Below are 24574 nucleotides of genomic sequence, written 5' to 3'. Positions count from 1 at the left end.
ATTTGTCACGTGACATTAAAAAAATTTTTTTTTTAAGATTTTATAATTGATAAAATATATTTTGTAAAAATAATATTTATTAGTAGGTATAAATAGTATATAAATAAAATAGTATGAAAAAATGTTTACAAATATCTTGACTTGCAACGTGTAATTGGCTATACATCAATGTTGTTCATGCTTAATCGAGAAATGCAATTAGACTATTTTATGAAGTAAGTTTATGTTTATTCTACTAGTGTGTTATTAGGATATTTAAACACACTGAATATTATTTTTCATTTTATTTGGCTGAGATAAGTAGGCTTTGTGGGAAAAAAAAACTGCTTAAAAACTTTTGAAATTCGATGCTTTATCTTTTTATTCTAGATCTTCATAGTTGTTTAATTCATATTTTTACATTTAAATTTTTTTTTGCGTGTGTTTTTTTCTATGTTTTATTTTGTATTCATGTATTTCAAAGTTATGTATTCATTAAATTTTAAAATTGTATGCAAAAGATTTGGGATTTTACTCTACTTTTTTTTTTGTATACTTGTATTGTAACTTCATTAAATATTTTTACGAAGGATAAATTTCTTACTGGGTTACATATTATTAACTTATTATTAAGTTATTATTAAATTCATAAACACTTTTATTATTGACTTCCAGTAATGTAAAAACTGGTATTATGTAAACTGGTACTGTGAATAAAAAGTATAAATAGCTACAAAAAAAGAATTTTAGAAATTATAATTATTTTAACAGACTGTTTGAATATAGCGTTACATTATATTTTTAACAGTATATTTTAACAGACTGTTTGAATATAGCGTTACATTATATTTGTGACGAACTGAGTTGTTAGCAGAATTTTTTTATTTTTACAGATTTAAATGTTTATATCAATAATTTTTCATGTTGGCCAAGGGCGGATCCAGACCATGTCGTAAGGAGGGAAGGGGGGAGAGGGAGGGGGAAGGGGGGGGGGGTTAAGAATTTAAATTTTTTGGGGGGGATGCAGACGATCCAGTAACGGAAGGGGGGGGGGGCAGTTTTCAGATTTAATGATTTATATGCAAGCAATCACACAATTTTGAATATTATTAAAATTGTAATTTTATTTAGACAACCTAACTATATTATTTCTGTTTTCAAACAACTTGCTGCGTTTAATATATAAACTTAAAAAAATAAAAAATTTCAAAACTTTCTAAGGGGGGACGATCGGCCCCATTGCCCCCCCCCCAAACTATGGATCCGCCCTTGATGTTGGTGTATATCTTAAAAAATTGTGTTTCTCTCTTTTATATTCAATATTATCCATTTATATTTTGCATATTCAAAAACAAGAGCATTTTGTAGTTTTTTTTCAAAGTTGATAAAAATATGATACAAGGTATCAGGTATACCTTGTATCAGGTTATAATAATCTGATGCAAGGTATTTTGTTATTTTTATTTTTATTAACTTTTATTTTGCTTATTAAACAATACAACTTTTCATATAAAATAAATAGCATCGTAAACATAAAAAACCCCTCGATAAAAAACGTTTATTATTTTCTTTTATTGATAATATATATACACATTCACATAAACATATGCACACACACACACACAGATTTAGGACCCCCGCCCGCCCTTGTACGAACGCATTTTTTAAAAGTAAAGTCCCCCCTCCCCCTTTCCTAACGCATAAATATTTAAAAACATTAAAAACATTTAGTTTATTTGACATTTCTCTGTACTTAATTAAAGCTTAAAATGTTACTTAATGTACTTATTTAAATCTTATAATGTTACAACATATTTTAACATCTTATTAGAAATGATAAAAACCAATTTACGTACAGTAATTTGAAAAAAAGAATTCAAAAAAAGTTTGCTTTTATTTGGCGTCTTTTTGCTTCTCGTCTCGCAACCAATCAAATTACGTTGCGAAAAATAAAAAATATTTGGAACGATTGATATATTTTTTCTCTCGTCATTATTTATAAAGAAATTAAATAAAAATTGTGACTGAAGTCCGAAAAAAAAACATATTACTGATTTGTTACACACGTGAAATTCATTGTTTCAAAAGTTTAGAAGGGATAGTCGAACCGTGAACGTACTCACTGTCTTTAACGCGTATTTATTATATAATAATATAATTATGGTTATATTATATTTTTTTAAGATTAAGTTATTCTATTGGTTTAAAATTAACTTAAGGTTAGCTATTTAATTCACAACGTATCTAAAGCTAGGCTGTTTAACAAGCTATGCAAATTACCGTGTGTGTAGATTTAAGAATTAGAATTTACACATTGAATGAAAATAGAACATGTATGATAAATTAATAGTTTTACCGGAGTATAATTGTAATTGGAGTGTCCATCTTTTGCAAATATCAATTTTATATTATGCTATCAATGTGAGAGTATAATCTCAAGATATAATTAAAAAATGGTAGGATGAATTATATAGACCTATGCTCTTCATGCTTGTTTTCTTATAAATCAAATGCAAAATGCCTGTAGCGATAGAAACCACTCGCAGAAAACTTTTGATATTGGTTGGTCTACTAAAGTTTTTATAGTTATTCTTCAACGATATATTATATAAACTAGATGTCTAAAAAAAGCGGCTTCATTTTATTGGACAAAAAATGAAGCCGCTTTTTTTTTGTTTATAACAATAGCCCGCCATTTGTAAAAAGGGCAAAAGTTGAAGCCGATGTGTGGAATAAAAGTTAAAAATGCAAGTCAAAAGCTCCCAATAAATTAAAGATAATTTAAAAACAAGTTTTAATTTTATAATTAATAATTATAAAATACTCATAACAGTTTTTTTAAATGCCTGTGTTTATTAAAAAATATTTTAATTCATAAAAATGCTTCAAAAGCATCTGTCGCTTTACTTTTCTATTCAAAACTTTTATCCCTTTTTGATCGAAAATAAATTAAGGAATCAAAAATTATTATTTTACAAGTATTCTAATTTCCGCTTAACACTTTTACATAAACAGTATTTAAATTTAAAATATATTTACTTCATTTGAGAAAAGAAAAGTTTATTTTATTTGTTTACAAATTTAATCGGCCATTTGTAAAAAGGGCAAAAAGGGCTTCACTTTTCGGATCGAAGTTAGACATCTAGTTATATATCATTGTTATTCTTACATGGTTTCCACTTACTATAACTGTGAGTTTGAAAACACGCGCAAACTGGCAATCGGGAGATTTTTAGACTAAAATTAACGCCGTGGAATTCAATATTCAAACAAAATTTTCTGAACTAAAAATCCTAAAACTCTCAGATTTTGTAAACTTTAATTTTTTTGTACTTGATTTTCTCCAAAATAAACAACCAAACTTTTTTTAAAAAAAAACAACAACAAAACAATTGAAATACATTAACATTACACTAGAAACACAGAAAATGGTAAACTTTACTTCCAATGAAACCAGTATTTACCTGCAACAAAGAAAAGGTCTGGATAAAAATATCCCCCTTCGCCTCCACCAAGGATTTATCACCAAGGCGATTTTCAAGTTATACTATAACTTGAAAATCGCCTTAAAAAACTGGTTATAACTTATAGCCAGTTTTTTAAGGAAAATAGTCGGCTAGTCGTGTATTTGACACATTTGAGTCGAGTGAAAGAAAAAATTAGAAGTTATTTCAATTCATCTTAATGTTGGTATTGATTTTTACTTTTAGTAACGCCCTTAGCAACCATGTTATGGAATAATAACATCTATATTGCAAGTTGACTTTAGCGCGATTCATTTCCGATTGTTTTTTAGCCGCTTACATACTAAACGCGTAATCTTAAGTACTTATTGAATTTTATTTGTAAATATTTATTCTTTTGATGTGATTTGATTATGCAGGCGCTAACAAATTTAGTAAGACACAAATAAAAAGGAAAAAAGGACGTATTTCTCTGGGTGGTAAACATTTATCAAATAAATAAATACATATATCCAAATGAAAATTAGGCACGTCCTGAATATCAACTTTTACTTGACATGGTTAACGCATTAGCATCTTTATTTTTGATTTACAGATATAATAAATCAAAGATTTTTATAATAATCGATATTTTAAATTTCGATTACTTTAAAAAGCACTAGCCAACGTAAATTACAACTAATTGGTACAAACTAGTTACTACACTCTTTTTGCTTTTTTCTAGCTTTGTCGTTTTCTCTTCTTGTGCGCGTTAATTCTCTAGCCTAAAAATATAAACATAAATGTAAAAGATTGTAAATGTAGATTGTGGAACATAAATGTAAAAAAGTAGATTGAAACATAAATGTGAAATAAGGAGCTTAGGAAAAACAGAGTTAAGATTAAAAGCAATTCGAGGCAATTAATAAAGAAAAAGTTTTTCAGTAGAATGTCTTCAAGTCTCAAATAATGTGAAATAATAATAACCATCATTTTATAAACAAATTATTATTTTAGATTTTAATGCATAGAAAATTATATCGTTTAACCGAAAAAAGAAAAAAGTGTATTTATACAAGATTTTTTTATTATAGTTTTTTATCTCGATATTTTTTATAAAAAGATTTTTGAAAATTTCATATAATTTCCCTTCTTTTAGGAACCCGTTAACTGTTCAAGGGTCTTGAGGCAACTTCAAAAATATTTTTTATTCAATTTTTTTTTATAAACCGAGTGTTATTTTATCATATAGAACACATTAAGGTGCATGCTGTAGATATTTTCCAAAATGTTATTTTTTGAACCACCCTTTTATTAATTTGATCTGTTGTTACTTTGTTTATAGAAATTAAAACTTTAATTTCTATAAACAATACTTGATATGAATGTTTTTAACAAGCTATTTATTTTTTACTAGAATAAGAATACAATGCTTGGTAAAAGTAAGTCACGGCGACTGTAACTGTAAATTTTGCAAACAAAATATATTTTACTTGAATAAATTTGCGTATTTAAAAACTTTCAAAAACAATTTAAAACTGAATATATACATTCTTAAAGATTTAAACTTAAAAAAAAAAATTCATTGGTCTTTTTTATATAACCATTTTAAAAATTATTTTGAATAAAATAATTTTAATCGTTTTGATTTAAGCAGACTATTAATTTGCAGAGAAAAACATTAAAATAATGCATATGGACAATTAAAATTAAATATATTTCAGTTACTAGGAAAGGGAAAAACATTAAAATAATGCATTTGAACATATATTTATTTAAACTACAATCATTTTGATATAAGTAAGATGTAAAACGCATCCTGAAACTGTCTTGCAGAAGGCCTTCTAAGCAAAGACATATGGAGAAAACAACTACTTTATGTTAAAACTATAGCTTTATCTAGTAGTATCTAGATTAAATGTCTCATGCTCAGCATGGGCATATACTTATGTGTCAATTTTCTTATTTGACATAAATTTTTATTAAACACTACTTCACTTCATTAACATTCTCTTTGTATCATAGTAAATAACAGAATAGTATCGGGAACAACGATCCCAATACTACTCTGTTTTTGATGTTGCTTCTAATAACAAAAATATTTCTCTTTCTCTTTACTCATCTGCCAATGGTTGTCTTAGATGACTTTAATGCTCAAAAGGCTAGGGCTGGCTAAGTTTTAGCAAGTGATATAAAGGCTCAAAATTTTTAGCTGTTGTAATATCTTACCTATAGTCAATAACCTGCTGTCTAGACCTAATTATTGAATTTAATATAAAACAAAGTAACTTTTAACATAATATAATTTTAAAATTACTCCTACATAATCATAACAATCAAAAACCTTTTGTTTTTTATCACAAATTTTATGTCATATATAGCAATAGGACAAAATACTCAGTAACCACCACACCTGATAGTGTTTGCCATTTTGCCACTAAAAAACACACAGGATGACCAATACTTAACAAAAATTACCGAAATCGAGTCTAAAACTTTACTTAATATTTAGCAAAGGTTTGGCTGCTTTCACGTTAAAAATAATTGTGCAAAGTAATGTTAGGTAAGGTAGGGTGGCAAACACTGGAATGAGAATGATAACTTTTTCATTACTTGCCACCCATTCAATTTAATATTGTAGGACTTTTTTGTAAAAAGAATAACTTTAAACTCTTCACCATAAAACTGTAGTTTTGAGTCACTTGTCAATGGATTATTAAAAAATACCTTTTTTTCTCATTGGGTCATATAAAAAATACTTTTTTTTTCTTTTTTCAACTTTAACTTTGAATTTTTTCGTTTTAACTTGCAATTTTAATTATGAAAATATATTCAGTACTTATTATTTATTGCATTTGTTACAATTATTAAATATAATACTTATGTTAGTAACATAAATGTTTAAAAACAAATAATAAGTAAAAGAAGAAACAAAAAAACAAGTTTGTAATATGTTTTACATATGTTACAAATATAACATGTTTTACATATGTTACCAAATTTGTTACAAATGTTACAAATATTACATTTGTTAAATATATATTATGGTAAATATATAATGAACATACAATTAAGCATACAGTATGAAAATATTCAAGAGGTTTTGAGATTTTGAAGTAAGAAAAGTACAAGATCAATCTACACATAAATAAAATTTATTATAGTGATACCTTTTCTACAAGTGGAACAAGTTCACCTTTTTTTGCAAGGAGTTTTAGTAACTCCATAATGAATGGTAAGTAATTGTGTTTTCTGCGTATGTTTTCTATCTAAACAAAAAGAATTGAAAAAAAAATTATTTTTTATAACTCCATAAAAGCATAAAATTTAGTTTTTTAAAACAGTTTTCTTATAAATTTTGCAAACTTACAACCTTGCATCATGCAACTAACATGATCATAAAACCATATGTTGGTTTAACTCCGTTGTCATAACATAATTGACTCTTTTTATTTAAAAACTTATTTTGTTAGGTATTAAAATAAAAACGTTATTTTTTTACTTTTTTTTAAAATGTTTTATTTAGAATTTTGATAAAACAATAGTTTGTTCTTTTCTTTTTTAATTTTTTTATTTATAATTTAAATAAAACGCTATTTTGCTGTTTTTAATTTATTTGAAATAGCAAATAAAATTAATTCTTTTTAAAATTCTGAGGTAGGCAAAAAATTGTCGTTCTCAGATACTGTCAGGTCAGCAGTTAGGTCACCATTGCCAAATGCCAACCGTAATTCCGAAGACTGATTAACATACCTGCAAGTTTGTACCTCAGATGGGTTGGTTGCAATAGTAACAATTTACTGTTAAATACAACAAGTTACCATTTACCATGCTCAACCTTAATTACTATCTTTTTGTTGTCAACAACAAACTTCCTTATTTTTTTAAATAGTAAGGTTGAGTAATTAGTAAGCAAAAATTTGATTAGCTTAGACGTCGGGAACCATTTCATTTAGAAGAGTCAAATGTTTTAGAGAGCCAATTAACAAAATCAGAAGCCACACCTTAAAAATTAATGTAATTTTTCAAAATATACAAAATATTGATATATAGATTAAAAAATTAATGAAAGATTTGCTATTGAATAACTTGGTGAAGTTTTCCAATATTATGAAAATATGTCTTTCATTTTTATGCAATACTGGAGACTGTACAGTATTCATATAAATTGTTTGTTTGTTCCTAATGTAACTTGAGTTTAAAAGAAGTACTTACTGAAGCATGTTGATCCAAGAACTGATAATGTTTTTTGAGACTTAATTTTAGAACACGGTTTTTCAAATTAGACTTGATCAATTGAATAAAAAGAGACAAAATTAATTTTTGAGGTGTGAGGTGCCACCCTGAAGAACTTTAATCAAAAATGTCAAAGTTTCTTTTAAGACTTCTTAAAAATGTTTTGCAAACAAAACTTTTAAATTGAAAACTGCTTCAGCAAGAAACTTACAATCAACAGCATTAGAATTTGCCTAATGAAAATATTTTAACATGTCACAACTAAAAATCTGGACAAACATTGTAGCTTCAATATCTATATGTCTAAAAGCTTGAATAACCAAGAGGCACTTCAAAAAGGAATGTACACTTTTTTGGATTTGCATCCAAATGAGAAAAAAATGTTAATTGTTAATTACTTTTGGATGGTAAATGTTCCAAAATCAACTCTGTACAATATACTGCAACGAAACAATGAAAAAAGAAAAATATAGGATCAGAAAGAAAGGCGGGAAGAGGTTGGACTGCAAAGAAAGGTGATTGAAAATGGAATGCAAGAAAAGTTGATTGATAAGAACGGTGTTTTACAGTATAGTTTAGCCAAGAGATTTAATGTTTTATCAGCAGTATATTTTCAAAATTATCAACACAAAGACTATTTGTTATTCTGAAAAGAGAGCAACACCTAATGAGGTAAAATTAAATGAAAAAAAGCAAATACAAACCAAAATTATTAGTTTGGATAGCATTGTCCGAGAAAGGAGTCTAAAAAGATTACATTGCTCTTTCAGGCCAAGCAGTTGACAAGAATGTGTACATTTCCAAGTGTATGGTTAAGTTAAAGAAATTCATCAATAATGAGGTTCACAAAAACGGTGAATTTCAGTCTTTCATAGGAAGATGTGCGATCAGACGTCTTTATATGACTAGGCAAATTACATTTTGCTTTGACGATTTGACTGCGGCTATTTCAAAAAATATTGTAAAAACGCACTGAATGAAAAATATTCTGAATTATATCTTAAGTGAAATAAATTGCATCAAAACTTTTAACAAATGTTTTTATATTAGATAAACGCTTTTAAATAAAGTAACAATAAAAATTTTTTTTGTTTTATAAACAATGACATTCTACGACAACAAGTCTCTTTAACGAATTTTAATATAAAGAATAATTAAAGTTAATACATTGGAACAGATAAACAAAATTTTGTTGAAAAAAAAAAGACGAATGTTTTAGAAAGCTGTTACAATTTAATAAGTTTGATCATAAATGATTTTATATTATTGAAACGCTTTTTAATGAAGTAACAAAACACTTCTAATGAATTAATTAAATAATAATAAGTATTAATAAACTGTTTTTGTTTTTTTTACTTATAATTATATTTTTTATGATAAATGTTTATCTTTTGAAACATTAAAAAAAAACAAAAAACAAAGTACAAATTTTACAACAAAGAATGAAATAGCTTTTTAATTTGTAAATTAAATAGACTAAGCATTTTAGTTTGATGAGTTTTGTTTAAGTTAAATTTTATATATATATATATATATATATATATATATATATATATATATATATATATATATATATATATATATATATATATATATATATATATATATATATACATATATTTATGTTTTTGCTTTAGTTAATTATTTTTTTAGATAAGTTTAAGTAAGTTTTTGTAGCACATAAATTTTGAAAATATGTCAAAAGCCTTAGTCAAATTATCAAAACAAATTATTTTTTGAGTGGTAATATAACTATGTGCGATCGCACATCTTCCTGTGAAACACTGAAATTGTGTTCTGACCTGATCTAGCATTTGCCCACTATTCAAACAAATTTCAAGATTAACTAAAATGCAAAAATATTGAGTCTGTGCCAAGAGACTAAAACACTAATAATGTATACATTGTTATGAGATAAAACACTTTATTTTTCTAAACAAATTTGCAAAACTGTTGGTGATTGAGACTATTTAAGTTAACAATTATAACCACAAATGTTTAGAATTCTTTTGAAATTTTCTGCAGAGAATGCTTCTTGGTTATTTATGCAATGAAAATTTATAATAATTATGGTTCACATTTTTACTAAATAGCATAGTGAACCCATGTGAACCCTTGGTAATTGAAGTACTATCTGAAGACATCAAAACAAAGCATAGATGGGTCAAACAACTTCAAATAATTACATTAATCAAAATCTTATAAAAACAGTTCATGTTTTTTTATAATTAGTAAAAAAAGCCATGAACCCAAAAATCTGTATGCAGCTTGGGAGCCACAGGTTTTCCAATCCTGTCCTAGCAATTAAAACTTTACTTATTTAAAAATAATACTGTTCCTAAACGACTATTCAACCTTATTCTTTTCAACTGAAAAATAATTCAAGCAAGTGAAGCAATACCAGCAACAAATATGAATAATCAACTGTATGGTAGTTAGTCAACTAAAAAATCAACGACATTAATTTCAAGAACATTTACTGAGCTTGTTGAAAAATGAGGCCTCCTAGGCAAAGATTTTAAGAGTAAGTAGAATAATTCTGCTAACAGCCTCAAATAAGCCTCAAATGCCTTCTCTATCTATTAGGCTGGCATAGATGTAAACCTGTGTTACATTGTTTCCTGCCTAGGATGATGAATGCGGGATCTTCTTGACACTTCTCATAGTTTTTTGCTTGTGCCTCCTTGATATCACTATGCAACTCTTCCTGTTATTTCCTAATGAGGGTAAAGATCTAAAACTCAGTTTAATGGTTCTAAGGCCGGCTGGTAGTTAGGTTTCCCAAACTCTGTGGTATCTCTCAGAGAGGCTGATTCCATCAACAGCTGCAAAATGTCAGAGTATTAACAGTGCCATGTTGCACATGGATGGTGTCCCTGTTAATGCTTTTGGTGCGCATTGTTTAGGCCACATAAGATGACCTATGTTATGACTTAGGCTTAACTAACAGGACTGAGAAAACTGTATAGCTCATTGCTTAGGAGACCGTGCTCTATGTATGAATGAGTCAAGTTCTCTTTAAACTTAAATCATCCCCACCACCTGTTTTTATATATCTTTTTCTAATATTTGTGGTCTGCAAAGCAACCTTTCATCAGTTGAATCTTTCCTATTGCAAAATTCACCAGACTTGCTTGATCATATTGAGACTAATTTAAACTCTGTTATTCCTTCTTCTGATTTCAGTGTTGATGGGTACTCTCCTTTGATTCGCAAAGACTCCAATAGTCACTTAGCTTGGGGGTATACATGTGCATCAATTCACCTATTTGTCGTGAAATCAGGTTCAAATCTTTTGACCATTCTTTTACGTGCTTCCACTTAGCACCTCTTCATTCTATCACCTTTCTCTTTGCTCTTTATTGTTCTCCTTCCCAAGACTGCACTCTCTTTACTCCTCTGCCAATATTGTTGTTATTGGTAACTTTAATGCTCGTCACACTGAATGGCTTGGCTCTAAGGCCACTGACTCTGCTGGCACTAAAGCCTATAACTTCTGCATTTCCTTATCTTTTACTCGGATAGTTAACTTTGTGACTCATTTCCCTGACAACCCTATTCATTTACCTTCACTCCTTGATTTATTTCTGGTCTCTGATCTTAGCTTGTGTTCAGTTTCACCTTTTTCTCGTTTAGGCGGTTCTGAGCATGCAATGATCTCTTTAAATTTTTTATCTTGTAATTCCCTTTTGGACTCTATCATGGCACTACTTACTACTACCATTAAGCTGACTGAGATTCTTTTCGTGATTTTCTTTGTGACGGTCCTTAGGCTGATGTCTTTTCCCTGTCTGCTGGAAAATGGGCCTCCTACATAACCTCCTGGATTCAGGCAGAAATGGAAGCTTTTATTCCTTCTCATCAGCTCCAAGTCAAGCCTCATTCTACTCCATGGTTTTTACCCTCTTGTGCAGCTGCTATATCTAATCATAATAATTTTTTTCATAATATTCAAAAGAGCAATTCTCTTAAGAACAAACAGCAATTTATCATTGCAAGAAATTGATGTAAAAAGTGCTGTTAGATGTTAAGCTTTATTATGCTCTAGAGTCTTTTCCATTATGCTCTAGAGAACTTTTCTTCTAATTCAACTCTTGAATTTTATAGCCATTCTCTTTCTTCCATTCCAATTAAATCTGAGAAAGTTTTTGAGATTACCAAATCATTTCTTTATAACCGCTTATTAAAGTCATCCTCGAAAGCCAACACTCTTCTTTATTTCCAGTAACTTCTAGGGAACCTCAAGGTTCTATCCTTGGTCCTGTTTTGTTTCTTATTGACATTAATGATCTTTCCGACAACCTTACATCCAATTAGCTCTTTTATACTCCTGTCTTGACAAAAAGTCTTCTCTTTTCGATTGCTTAGAACAGGCAGCCAATCTTGAATCTGATCTCACTTATGTAACAGATTTGGGCTCACAGTGGCTTATAAATTTTAATTTTAACAAAACTCCCTCCCAACTTCATGTTTACTTGACTCATACAATCTTCAACTTTTCAACTCTTTTGTCAACCGTTTCCTTGCTCTATAACTGTATTCTTTTTTTCTTACTTCCAACTTAATAGTGGTTGCTTGTAGCCTTGTTGGGAGTGAATCAGAATAATAATAATAATAAAAATTATCCCAAATAAAAAAACACTTATTAAATTTATTTGAAAAAGAGACAAATGACTACAGATGAGGAGGCTACTTGTGGTTATAACCCTCTCTCAACTCTATAACTCCAAAACACGAACCTTGACGAACAAGGTCGCTGTGCGGAGAAACAAGTTGAGCGTGGTGCTACCAGGGATGTGGTGGGAATCGAACTTGGAACCTCTCGCTTATGAAGCAAGCGCTCTACCACTACACCACTACCGCATAAAGTATCAACTTCAAATAACTTGAGATCAGAACTGCAAACTAAGGTTGCATCAGTTAGAGCAAACTACAATTTTTGAGTTATATACAAACAATAAAAGTCAAAAACATTAAATATAAAACGCTATTAATCAAATTTGATACATTCTCTTGTTTGGTCTTGTAATGAGAAAGATTTAGTTTGACATAAAACTTTAACAAAACTTCCAAAAAAGTTTCTTATCTTTTATACTATTCTTTAAATAGGTTTCATAGGGTTGTTTTAAACAAACTTAAAACAAACAAATATCTATTAAACTCGATGCATTTTAATACATTTTGTTAAAACTTGCAAAATAATTTGTATTATAACATTAAATATATTGTATAATAACATTAAACAGTTTTATTCTATTATATTGGGTTGGGGAATATATTCGTAGCGTTTTTATATTTTATTTTATTTTACAACGATTTGTTTCTGTTTGACAAAGTGTAAATATTCATTCGATAGAGCTCTTTCTGCTCTACAAAACTGTCCTAATCGTCTTTTGGAATAATTTAATTTTTTGTTACTTTTAAGGCTTAAAAATGGAATATCCAGGAGGTAAAAAACAACATTTTTGACACCTCCTTTTCTTCGCTTTTCATCGAGGCCAAAAGGCTGCTGAAGCAACCCGGGACATTTGCAACGTATACGGAGACGGTGTCATAGGTGAGTCCACTGCACGAAAATGTTTTGCAAAGTTTAAAAATGGCAATTTTGATGTCAACGACACACCCCGCAGCGGGAGACCTTCTGACTTCGACGAAGAGTGCTCAATGCACTTTTAAAGGAGGACGGTCACCAAACAAGTCGTGAATTGGCCGAAAAAATGAACTGTGATCATAAAACGATTCTCAACCATCTTCATTCAATGGGATTTGCTGAAAAATTGGGAGCCTGGGTACCTCACGAGTTGAGCGAAGTAAACAAAGAAAATCATTTTCAAATTGCTTCTCAACATCTCGCCCGCCATCAAGCAACACGTGGTCATAAACAGCGCTTTTTGTATCGAATTGTCACGGGAGATGAGACATGGTGTCTATGCATTAATATGAAGCAAAGGAAGGAATGGGTGGCACCAGGAGATACGCCAAAGCCCAGAGTCAAACGTGACCTTCATCCAAAGAAGATCATGATATGTGTTTGGTGGGACTGGGAGGGCATGGTGCACTGGGAAATGCTCGATAGGAATGTCACGATCACCAAGGAGCTCTACATAGCCCAGATACGCCGCGTAAATGAAGCTATTCAACTGAAAAGACCTCATCGACAAGGCCAAACCATACTCCTTCACTACAACGCCAGACCCCATGTTGCACAAGTCGTCAAAGCCACACTCCAAGAGCTTGAATGGGAGGTCCTTCAGCATCCGCCATATTCTCCGGATCTTGCACCCACAGATTACCATCTTTTCCGATCTCTGTCGAACCATATGAGGGGCGTTACCTTCGATAACACTGGACAACAAAAAAATTTTTTTTTTTTTGTATCTCAAGCAATTTTATTCAAATTATACTAATTTCGGGCGGAGAAAAAAGAATATGAAAACGAAAATTTTTTATTAGCTCTAGTTTCTGAGATATACAATAGCAATAAATTTTAATTTCAGTTAATTTGCAACAGAGCAATATGACATATAATTTACATATTCTAATAACATTTAAAGTACATTTGGTTTTTTTTTATTACAGATATATTCTAATAGTTTTAAACAAAGAAATCATGATCATCAAGTTAATAGGGTTAAAGATGATTATGGGGTATCGTCACAAAATCGTGATCTTTTTGCTTTCTTTTTGTAAACTAGTTCTGGAGCATCTCTACACACAAACCAACAGTAATCTGCAAGCATGGCCTCATTCCAACGACCCTGGTATCTTTTTTCCATTACAGAAATAACTTGGTGAAACCTTTCCCCATGTTCATCACTAACAGCTCCACAATTGGGGGGGGGGGGGGGGGGAATAAGTCTAGATGTGAGTGGAGGAAATGAATCTTGAGGGACATGTTACATCCAAGTTGATGATATTTTTGCAGAAGTACTGCTACCAATTGAATGTAGTTATAATCTCGTTTGTTGCCTAAAAATCCACTAATCACTCCCTTAAGAGCTTCCCAACTTTGACGAAGTTTTGAAGTTTTTCAAAACTTCGTCAAATGCAGGATCCTTCATAAGATGACGTATTTGTGGCCCATCAAAAATACCTTCTTTAACTTTTGCATCACTTATTTTTGGAAACTTATTTCTTAAATACCTAAAAGCCTGTCCTTTTTTGTTCATACCTTTGACGAAATTTTTCATCAAACCCAACTTAATATGTAATGGTGGAAGAGGAACATCTTTTGGATCCACAAGTGGTTCAGCAATAACATTTTTTTCTTCTATGTTGAGATTTCTTGCAGACCAGTCTTCTTTTATATAATGTGAACTTCTGTCTCTACTGTCCCACATACACAAAAAGCAGCAGTATTTAGTATACCCTAATTGAATTCCTAAAAGTATAGCAATGACTTTTAGATCACCACAAATTTTCTATTTGTGTTTATTATAATTAATTGAGTTGAGGAGAACTTTCAAGTTTAGCTTAGATGAGTCTATGAATAATCTCCATTCAACTGGATCATAGTTCAAATTAAGACAATGCATTAATCCAAAAACATCAATGCAAACAACAAGATTATTTTTTTTCTCAAAAAAAGAAAGCAGATTCTGCTGCCGTTTTCTGTAATGTGAAACCTTGACATCAAGTTGGAGAAGATTCCACTGCTTTAGTCTTGACCCTAGAAGTTCTGTTTTTTCCTGTGACAAATCCAGATCTTGAACAAGATCACTTAATTCTGCTTGACTCAATCTGTGTGGCACAACATCTGTTAACACAAAATCAGGATCATTTGATGTGGAAGGCTTGTTTTCTTCTATTTCTACTTCATTTTCTGCTTCTAACTCACAACTTTGTGGTGGAGTAGGAACTGGTAAATTATCTGAATGTGGAATAGATCGAATGGCAGATGGAAGATTCGGATATTTAACTGTTCCTACTTTTTTCATTGACAAACCTGCTTTAATGGGTGGGGTCAAGCAGAAATAGCAGTCATCTGTATGGTTTTTAGGCTCTCTCCATACCATAGGAACAGCAAAAGCCAAAGATCTTTTTTTATTTTTCAACCATTCTCGTAGTGTAACCGAACAAGAGCTACAGCATATATGTGGAGCCCATGACTTATCCTGGTCCCCTACCTTCATATTGAAATAATGCTGGTAAGCAGTCTGCACAAGAGGTGTCATAGTTCTTTTCTGTAAAGAAAATGTTATTTCACCACAAATGTAACAAAAATTTTCCACTAAATTTACACATTTCCTTAGCATGTTGATTTGTAAAATTTTACACTAGTAAATAAAAAAATAAAAACTAAGAATAGATTAGACCAGAAACTTTAGCAAACACACATAACTAGTATCACAAGTTTTAAACATGAACAAAACATTTTGGATAGTCAAAAACAAAAATTAAAAAAAAAAAATGAAAATTTCTACCCTTGCAATGGTTGAATAAGTGATCGCGATTTACAAAATCTGGAAAAATATCTGGTCTTTAAAATTTTAGTTTATGTAAGCCGTTTACTTTGTTTTTAAGGAGCAAATTATTGTTAGCGAAAAAGTTATAAAAAACAAAACAAAACAATAAACTTACGATTACAAATGCAATAACACTCCAGTCACTAACTGCATTATATAAGTAATAAAACTATAATAGTATTATTATTTTTATAAAGCACTTATAACTTTTAAAATTCATTCATTGTTCAAACAACATTAGTAATTCCAAACTTTAATCAAAGTAAAAAAACATCTGAAAAAATGAAGTGGATAATCAAATATTATTAAAAACTTCATGAACTTCTACAATACACTTAAACAACTTTATAAAACCATACTTTATAAAAGGGTTTAGCATTTTGAAATGTTACGAACAGTCCGAAAAAATCAACCAATAAAAGGTTTTTTTTGGTTGATTTTAAAAATTACCGCTCGCTTTTATGGACCATTAGAAGCTTTTTTCGTAATGCTAAACTTTTTATAAAGTGCGTTTTTATGAAGTTGTTTAAGTTCTTTAATTCGTTATAAATATTATTTAAATATCCACTCTATTTTTCTAGATGCTTTACTTCAATTTAAATTTGGGATTACTTATGTTGTTTGAACTAAGAATGAATTATAAAAGTTAAAAGTGCGTTGTAAAAGTTTTACACTTATATAGTGTTATTACTTTTATAATGAAGTTACTAGAGTGTTATTACTTATGTAGTCGTAAGTTTGTTATTTTATACTTTATAACTTTTTCGCTAACAAATTTAAGTTGATTCGCCCTTAAAAACAAAGTACACGGTTTTGCATAAACTAAAATTTTGAAGACCAGATATTTTTCCGAATTTTTCATTTCGCGATCACTTAATTCAACTCTTGCCTTGAGAAAAATTTTTTGCTTTTATTTCTTAAACTAGAGCTAATATGTCATTTTTAATGTCATTTTCGAATTCAGCAGATGGAAATGCAAAAGAAATAACTAATTTTGGTTCCAATACAAAATCACTGTTGCGCAGTGTAATGAAGAGGACCTTAAAAACTGGGTCAATAACTTCTTCGATATAGACCGGGCGATTTTTGGCGGAAAGGCATTGACAAATTGGTTGAGAGGTGGGAGGAGGTTGTAAACAGTGATGGCGAATACATAACCGATTAATTTATTATTATAAGTAAAGATTTCCCGTAAATAAAAGTCTTTGATAAAAACGCTACGAATATATTCCTCAACCCAATACTTTTCTAAATCATTAATAATTTAGGAATAAATATTTAAAAATAACATTCTAAAATAAACAAACAAAGTATATGTTTAAAAATAAATTAAGTCACAGGATTATAATTATTAATAATAGAATACCTTATAAGCAGCCATTTTATCATCTTCTGCTGCCATCAATGATTGATAGGTATCTAACTCTGCATCTAAAGCTTTAACTTTAGCATTCAACTCTACATTTGCTGATTCAGAAAGCTAGCATATACATATATATATATTTATATATAAAATATATTTATATATATACACTGAGGCATATTCGTTTAGACGCATCAATTTTTTTCTCTTTATCTTAATTTTTTTCTATGTATTGTCAACTGATACGCATGCAAGTTATTATCAAAATAATTGTTGTGTTGTGGGCTAATAAAAATCACACAAAAATTTTTTCTATGTGTCTTTATTAACATGAGAGTATGTTTGATATACAAAAGTACATTTTTTAATTGGAATATATCTATAGACGCAATCAGGTTAATAACGGTAATTATTGATTTTTAATCACTTTTACACAAGTAAATTGATAAGTTTTAGTGTAATTTGATCTTTTGCTCTGCCAGTATCATTTTTATTGCATTTTACGAAATGCTCGAATGAAATTATTTGACAGATGCTGAAAAAATACAAACTAATTTATATTGTGGCTCAGAAATCTCACCAGCACTTTTTATACGAGAAATAGCAAGAAAAGTTGGAAGATCTGACCATGTTGTACGAAACTACATTGCAAAAGGTAGCAATTACGGTGTAAAAAAAGCAACAAACGGCAGCAAAGTTTTAACAAATTGGCAAATTAATTGCATTCGCTTCAAAGCAACCAAAAATAAATCGAATGCAACACAAATAAAGGATAAATTATTATTGCCTGTCACCAATAAACATGTTGCACATATTCTACGTACAACACCAAACGTAAAGTGGAAGAAACCACACCAAAAACCGATGTTAAAAAAACACCATAAAATTGTAGATTACAGTTTGCTAAAAACCATATGCATTGGACTCATGAGTGGCAAAACGTAATATTTTCAGATGAAAAAAAGTTCAATTTAGATGGACCGGACTCTTACAGTTGTTATTGGCATGATCTAAGAGGAATAAATGACCCACAAACAAAACAAAATTATGGAGGAGAAATTTTAATGGTTTGGGGTGGATTTTCTTGTTCAAGAAAATTGACTCTGTGTTGTGGTTTACCTATAATGAACTCGATAAAGTATACAGAAAAGTTGGATGATGTTCTCATAACTTATATGGATGAAAACATGGACGATAATGCCATATTTCAGCAAGATAATGCTGAAATTCACACATCTAGGCATTCTATGAAATGGTTTAAAGACCACAACATCTCGATTCTCGAATGGCCAGCTTGAAGCCCGGACTTAAATCCAATCGAGAACGTGTAGGGAATGCTATCAAGAAAAGTTTATGACGCTAAAGCAGCCGGACACCAATTTAAAACTGTTACTGAGTTAAAGTATAAAATCCTTGAAGCATGGTACGAGTAGGATCAAACTACACTTCAATGACTAGTGGAGTCAATGAAAGGTAGAATTTTTGAGGTGATCCAGTGTAATGGAGGACATACGCATTACTAATTTCCATCTTTTAATGTCAAAAATATGATTGCGTCTATAGATATATTCCAATTAAAAAATGTACTTTTGTATATCAAACATACTCTCATGTTAATAAAGACACATAGAAAAAATTTTTTTGTGATTTTTATTAGCCCACAACACAAAAATTATTTTGATAATAACTTGCATGCATATCAGTTGACAATACATAGAAAAAAATTAAGATAAAGAGAAAAAAATTGATGCGTCTAAACGAATATGCCTCAGTGTATAAAATATATGTATATATATATATAAAATATATGTATATATATAAAATATATGTATATATATAATATATATATATAATATATATATATAAATATGTATATATATATATAATATATATATAAATATATATATATATATATATATATATATATATATGTATATATATATATTGTATTTATATTATATATATATATATATATATATATATATATATATATATATATATATATATATATATATATATATATATAAAAATCTATAGTTTGTTGGCTTTGGGAAGAGCGGAAGGAAAAAAGTGATTCTTACGCCAACACATACGTCACTTTTAATTACTTTTGACTTTCGTCCAACATTTTCGTGTTGGACGAAAGTCAAAACCATTAATTTAATTACAAATTAATTGTTATATAAAAAAACCACAAAAACGCAAATTTAATTGACCATAATGTTTTTAAAAACATTCTGAATGTTTTTAAAACATTTTGAATGTTTTTAACAATATAAACAATGTTTTTATTTTTATTTTTTTTAATAAAATGTTTTTATTTTTATTTTTTTTAATAAAATGTTTTTATTTTTATTTTTTTTTACTGAAAATCATGCACGGAGTGTTGCTACATCGACTATCTTATAGCCTGACTCGCAAGGGAGTGCTGCTACATCGACTGACAAATAGCCTGACCCGCAAGGGAGTGCTGCTACATCTACTATCTTTTAGCCTGACCCGCAAGGGAGTGTTGCTACATCGACTGAGGCATTGGTTGGGGCAGGCAGTCTATCAATTAATAAAAAAAAATAATTCTGGTCTTGCATTTTAATTTTTACTTTTTGTCAACAAAATATGGAAAAAACTTTCGGACAACATCTAAGGGTTGTATATATATATAGAACCCTTAGATATAGATATATATATATATATATATATATATATATATATATATATATACATATATATATATATATATATATATATATATATATATATATATATATATATATATAGAACAATGAGATTGTCAGAAAGTTTTTTCCATATTTTGTTACAAAAAGTAAAAATTAAAATGCAAGACCGGAATTTTTTTTTTTTAATAATGATAGACTGCCTGTCCCAACCAAACCCTCAGTCGATGTAGCAGCACTCCCTTGCGGGTCAGGCTATTTGTCAGTCGATGTAGCAGCACTCCCTTGCGAGTCAGGCTATTTGTCAGTCGATGTAGCAGCACTCCCTTGCGAGTCAGGCTATTTGTCAGTCGATGTAGCAGCACTCCCTTGCGAGTCAGGCTATAAGATAGTCGATGTAGCAACACTCCGCGCATGATTTACAGTAAAAAAAATAAAAATAAAAACATTTTATTAAAAAAAATAAAAATAAAAACATTGTTTATATTGTTAAAAACATTCAGAATGTTTTCAAAACATTCTGGTCAATTAAATTTGCGTTTTTGTGGTTTTTTTAAAAAACGATTTATTTGTAATTTGTAAATGGTTTTTACTTTCGTCCAACACGCAAATGTTATATGAAAGTCAAAAGTAATTAAAAGTGACGTATGTGTTGGCGTAAGAATCACTTTTTTCCTTCCGCTCTTCCCAAAGACAACAAACTATAGATCTATATATATATATATATATATATATATATATATATATATATATATATATATATATATATATATATATATATATATATATATATATATATATATATATATATATATATATATATATATATATAATATTATATATATACAACCACAATCAAAAGTTTGCATAAAAAAACACAACTTTCACTAAATTTATCGATTTTATCAAAATATTAGTAACATTACAATTGACAAAAATAATAACTTCAAAACATTAGTAAATGTTTTATGAATTGAATACTTGAAGTTAATACTTGGTATGATGTCCTTCAGCATTCAAACAATTAGCTAAGGGAATAGACATAGAGTGAATAAACTTTCTCAAATATTCAGGAGTCATTGTTGTTAATATTGTTGGATTGAGGTCGGGTGAGTACCAGGCCAGGGCCAATGATCTCAACCCCATTCTCATGTAACCTACTGTTCACAAGCTTGGCCATGTGACAGGGTGCTCTGTCATGCTGAAACTTGTGAATATATGTAATGCTCATGAATATTTCAAGTTTTTTTGAAGCATTTCAAGATAAATACGGCTATTTATTGTGGTGTTAGGAGGCATAAACCATAAACCACCACTTTGATTTGCTGTAGTGATATAACATATCATAATTTTAGGGCTATGTTTTACAGCAAAAAACAAATGCTGAGGGTTGTATTGCTGGCAAGACAGGCATCTAATACTTGTAGAATGACAACCAAATTGTTTGATTAATAATTTGTCACTAAATATTACATCCCAATCTTCCGCTACCCAGTGCTTGTATTTTTGACAGAAGGCTATACGATCTTTAATATTTTTTGAGAAAGACAAGGTTTTTTCGCCAGAACACGGCTATTCAAGTTAAATTGTTTGCACAAACGTCTTCTAATTGTCACCACACTTGGTGCAACACCAGTTGGGAATATCTCAGATGAAATTTCAGAATCACTGGCAAATGAATATACTTTTGCATAACAATAAATGCAATTATCTGCCCTTTGAGTAGTCACCTTTGGTCGCCCAGTTATAGCTTTGCTTTTAAAATCACCAGTTTCTTGATACCGCTTTAATGTTTTTATAATGCAGCTTTGTGTTACATTAAAACGTGCAGCAATAGAATTCAGGGTCAATCCTTGTTCAAATTGAATAACAATCTGAGCACGTTTTTCTGCTGTTAATTCATTAGTTTTTCCCATAACTATTGTTTTATTTTTTGCTAAAAATAACATCAAGCTATGACTAAAACAAATTTAGTTGTATATAACACAAGTTTCGCATGTATATAATAATACCCAAAATTTTCAATGTAAGAAAAAATATTTTTAAACAAATAGTTCAATTTTCTGAAATTTTTTAAAATGTTTTAAACTTTTGATTGCGACTGTATATTTAATATCATATATATATATATATATATATATATATATATATATATATATTTTTTTTTCTCTGATTTAAAAAGTTAATCTATAGTTTTTTCAAATTAATGATTTGATTGATCTTGAACTATCAATTTTCGGTAAGAAATTTTTTTAACTGTATTTCTCAATTTTTCAAATTAATTATTTTATTTTAGTATTCTTATAAGATTCGTTATTTAAAATGGCAAAAAGAGGGCAGATAAATTTAAAAAAAACATATAGAAATTTGGACCCTTCATATTTTAGGCTTTTCTAATCGAGAAATTGGTAGACACCTCAGCATTTTAGAGAATTGTGTCTGTAAAACGATTAAAAGAAAAGTAGAAACAGGGTCTTTCTGCGATCATAAAAGAGTAGGGAGACCTTGTTCTACTACGAAAAAAGAGGATAACTACATAGTAATTAATTCTTTATGAAATCGTACACACACAGCACCAGATTTAACACCTGATTTTAATGAACATCATACCACAAGAAGTATGAACTAAGAACCGCCCACAAACAAAAAAGATTAGTCTGGGCCAAAGAACACAAGAACTGGATGGTTTATGAGTGGAATAGAGTACTTTGGTTAGACGAATCGAAGTTTGAGATTTTCGGGAATAAATGCCGGTCATTTGTTCGCTCTCGGGTAGAAGAAAGAATGCTGGAGCAATGTACTATGTAAACAATTAAGCATGGAGGTGGGAATATAATGGTTTGGGGTTGTTTCGGTGGCGGCCAAGTGGGATCAATAGCCAAAATTGACAGGAAAATGACAAAAGAAGTCTACTTTAAGATTTTGAAAGAACATATTTTAGTCTGTGGAACCGAATTAATTGGCAAACGATTCGTGTTCCAACAAGACAACGATCCGAAATTTCTGGCTGGATAGCTCAGTTGGTTAGAGCGTCCAACAAAAAGTTAAAACCCGGAATGTTGTACAATACAGTACAAGTTCAAATCCTGCCACCGCCAAAAATGTTGGTCAATAACGGACGTTACTTTAAATTAGTCTTAATGACTATTTGCGGCTGTTCCTATTCTAAGCCAACAATATCTTCGGATATAAGAACATTGTATAAAAAAATATAGCATGAAATTTCAAATAAAAAATAAATAAATTAGGAAAAATGAGGTTGGCAATTTTTTGCCAACCCCAAACACTTTTAGATCGGCAGTTAGGTTGGCATTACTGAATGCCAACCCTAATTCCAAGAGTTGTGTGAATATTTATTTATACATATATATATCATCACGGTTTGTACATTTGGGATCCTTATATCAATAAAATACCCTATGAAAATCCTTTTAGGTGGTAATTGTGTATACTAATTGTAGCACAAGATGAGTAATTTCAAAATCCTGCATTAAAATCCAACGAACTTATTTGACATTTAAGTTTTTATCTAAAAGTGTTACTTTCATATATGCTATGGATAGCTTTTAAGACCAAAATATTTGTTTTCGTGAAATTTTTATAAAACATGATATCTAGATCTGTAAAAATAGGGACTTTTTATTTTTATTCATTTATTTTCTACAAGACTTCACTTACGAGATAAATAACAGTTTTCTTTCTGATAATTAATTAGAATACTCTTCATGGAAAGACACATGGGAAAGCAAATGTTTCAAACTTTTTTTTCTGAAATAAATTATGTAAAAAATCTTTCTAGTGCAGAGTTCAGATTTTCTTGCTATTATACTCAGTTACACATTTCAGGAGATGCTTGGTATAATCAGGGTGGGAAGAATCTCATTTGTACCTATCCTAATGAACCTTGAAGTTTGAGTGCAAGGCTTCTGTTGCCTGCTCACAGAAGAGGTCCAATCCCATTTTTTTCGTCTTGATGAACTGAGGCACATGGAAAAACACTGCATGCGCTTTAGGGGTAACTGAAATCGAAAGTTTAATGTAGCTCTGTTGGAATTGAGCAATCTTGGATTCGTAGTCAGGATCCAAATTCTGGCCAAAGCAAGAAGTCACAACATCCTTGAATAGTATAAGTTTTTGAATGAAGCCATGAGCTTGAGCAAAATTTTCCTTTTCTGAAAGCAGTTGGAGTTTGCTCACACCTCTCAAGACCTTCATGTAGTCATTCCCATTGAAATGACCACCATGGAAAGGCTGGATGAGAATGTAAAGTGATGAGGGCCATTCCTTGGGTTTGGGCCAAAGATCACAAAGAGTTTTGATCAAGTGATTTACCACACCAAGTAGCAAATGAAAGCCACAGTTTTGGAGATTTGGTGATGAGGCATCACACAAACAACATGCTTGCTGCTGTGA

General features: G+C 29.7%; 1 protein-coding gene across 1 annotated transcript in view; it reads right to left on the bottom strand.

Moving 5' to 3' along the window:
* Positions 1-3910: 3910 nt before the first annotated feature.
* The window catches only part of LOC100210871 (ubiquitin carboxyl-terminal hydrolase isozyme L5), a 58414-nt gene continuing 37750 nt past the window's right edge, over positions 3911-24574 (bottom strand). The window contains exons 9-11 of the mRNA XM_065790769.1: positions 17490-17603; positions 6593-6691; positions 3911-4207 (exon numbers count right to left, since the gene is read on the bottom strand). Of these exons, the coding sequence (XP_065646841.1) occupies positions 4136-4207; positions 6593-6691; positions 17490-17603 (285 nt within the window). The 3' untranslated portion in view covers positions 3911-4135. The remainder of the gene's footprint in view (positions 4208-6592; positions 6692-17489; positions 17604-24574) is intronic.

This window comes from Hydra vulgaris, chromosome 02 (genome assembly GCF_038396675.1).
Source record: "Hydra vulgaris chromosome 02, alternate assembly HydraT2T_AEP".
In the NCBI taxonomy this organism is placed as follows: domain Eukaryota; kingdom Metazoa; phylum Cnidaria; class Hydrozoa; order Anthoathecata; family Hydridae; genus Hydra; species Hydra vulgaris.
The sequence above is the reverse complement of the archived record's forward strand: the minus strand, read 5'-3'. Positions and strand labels throughout refer to the sequence as shown.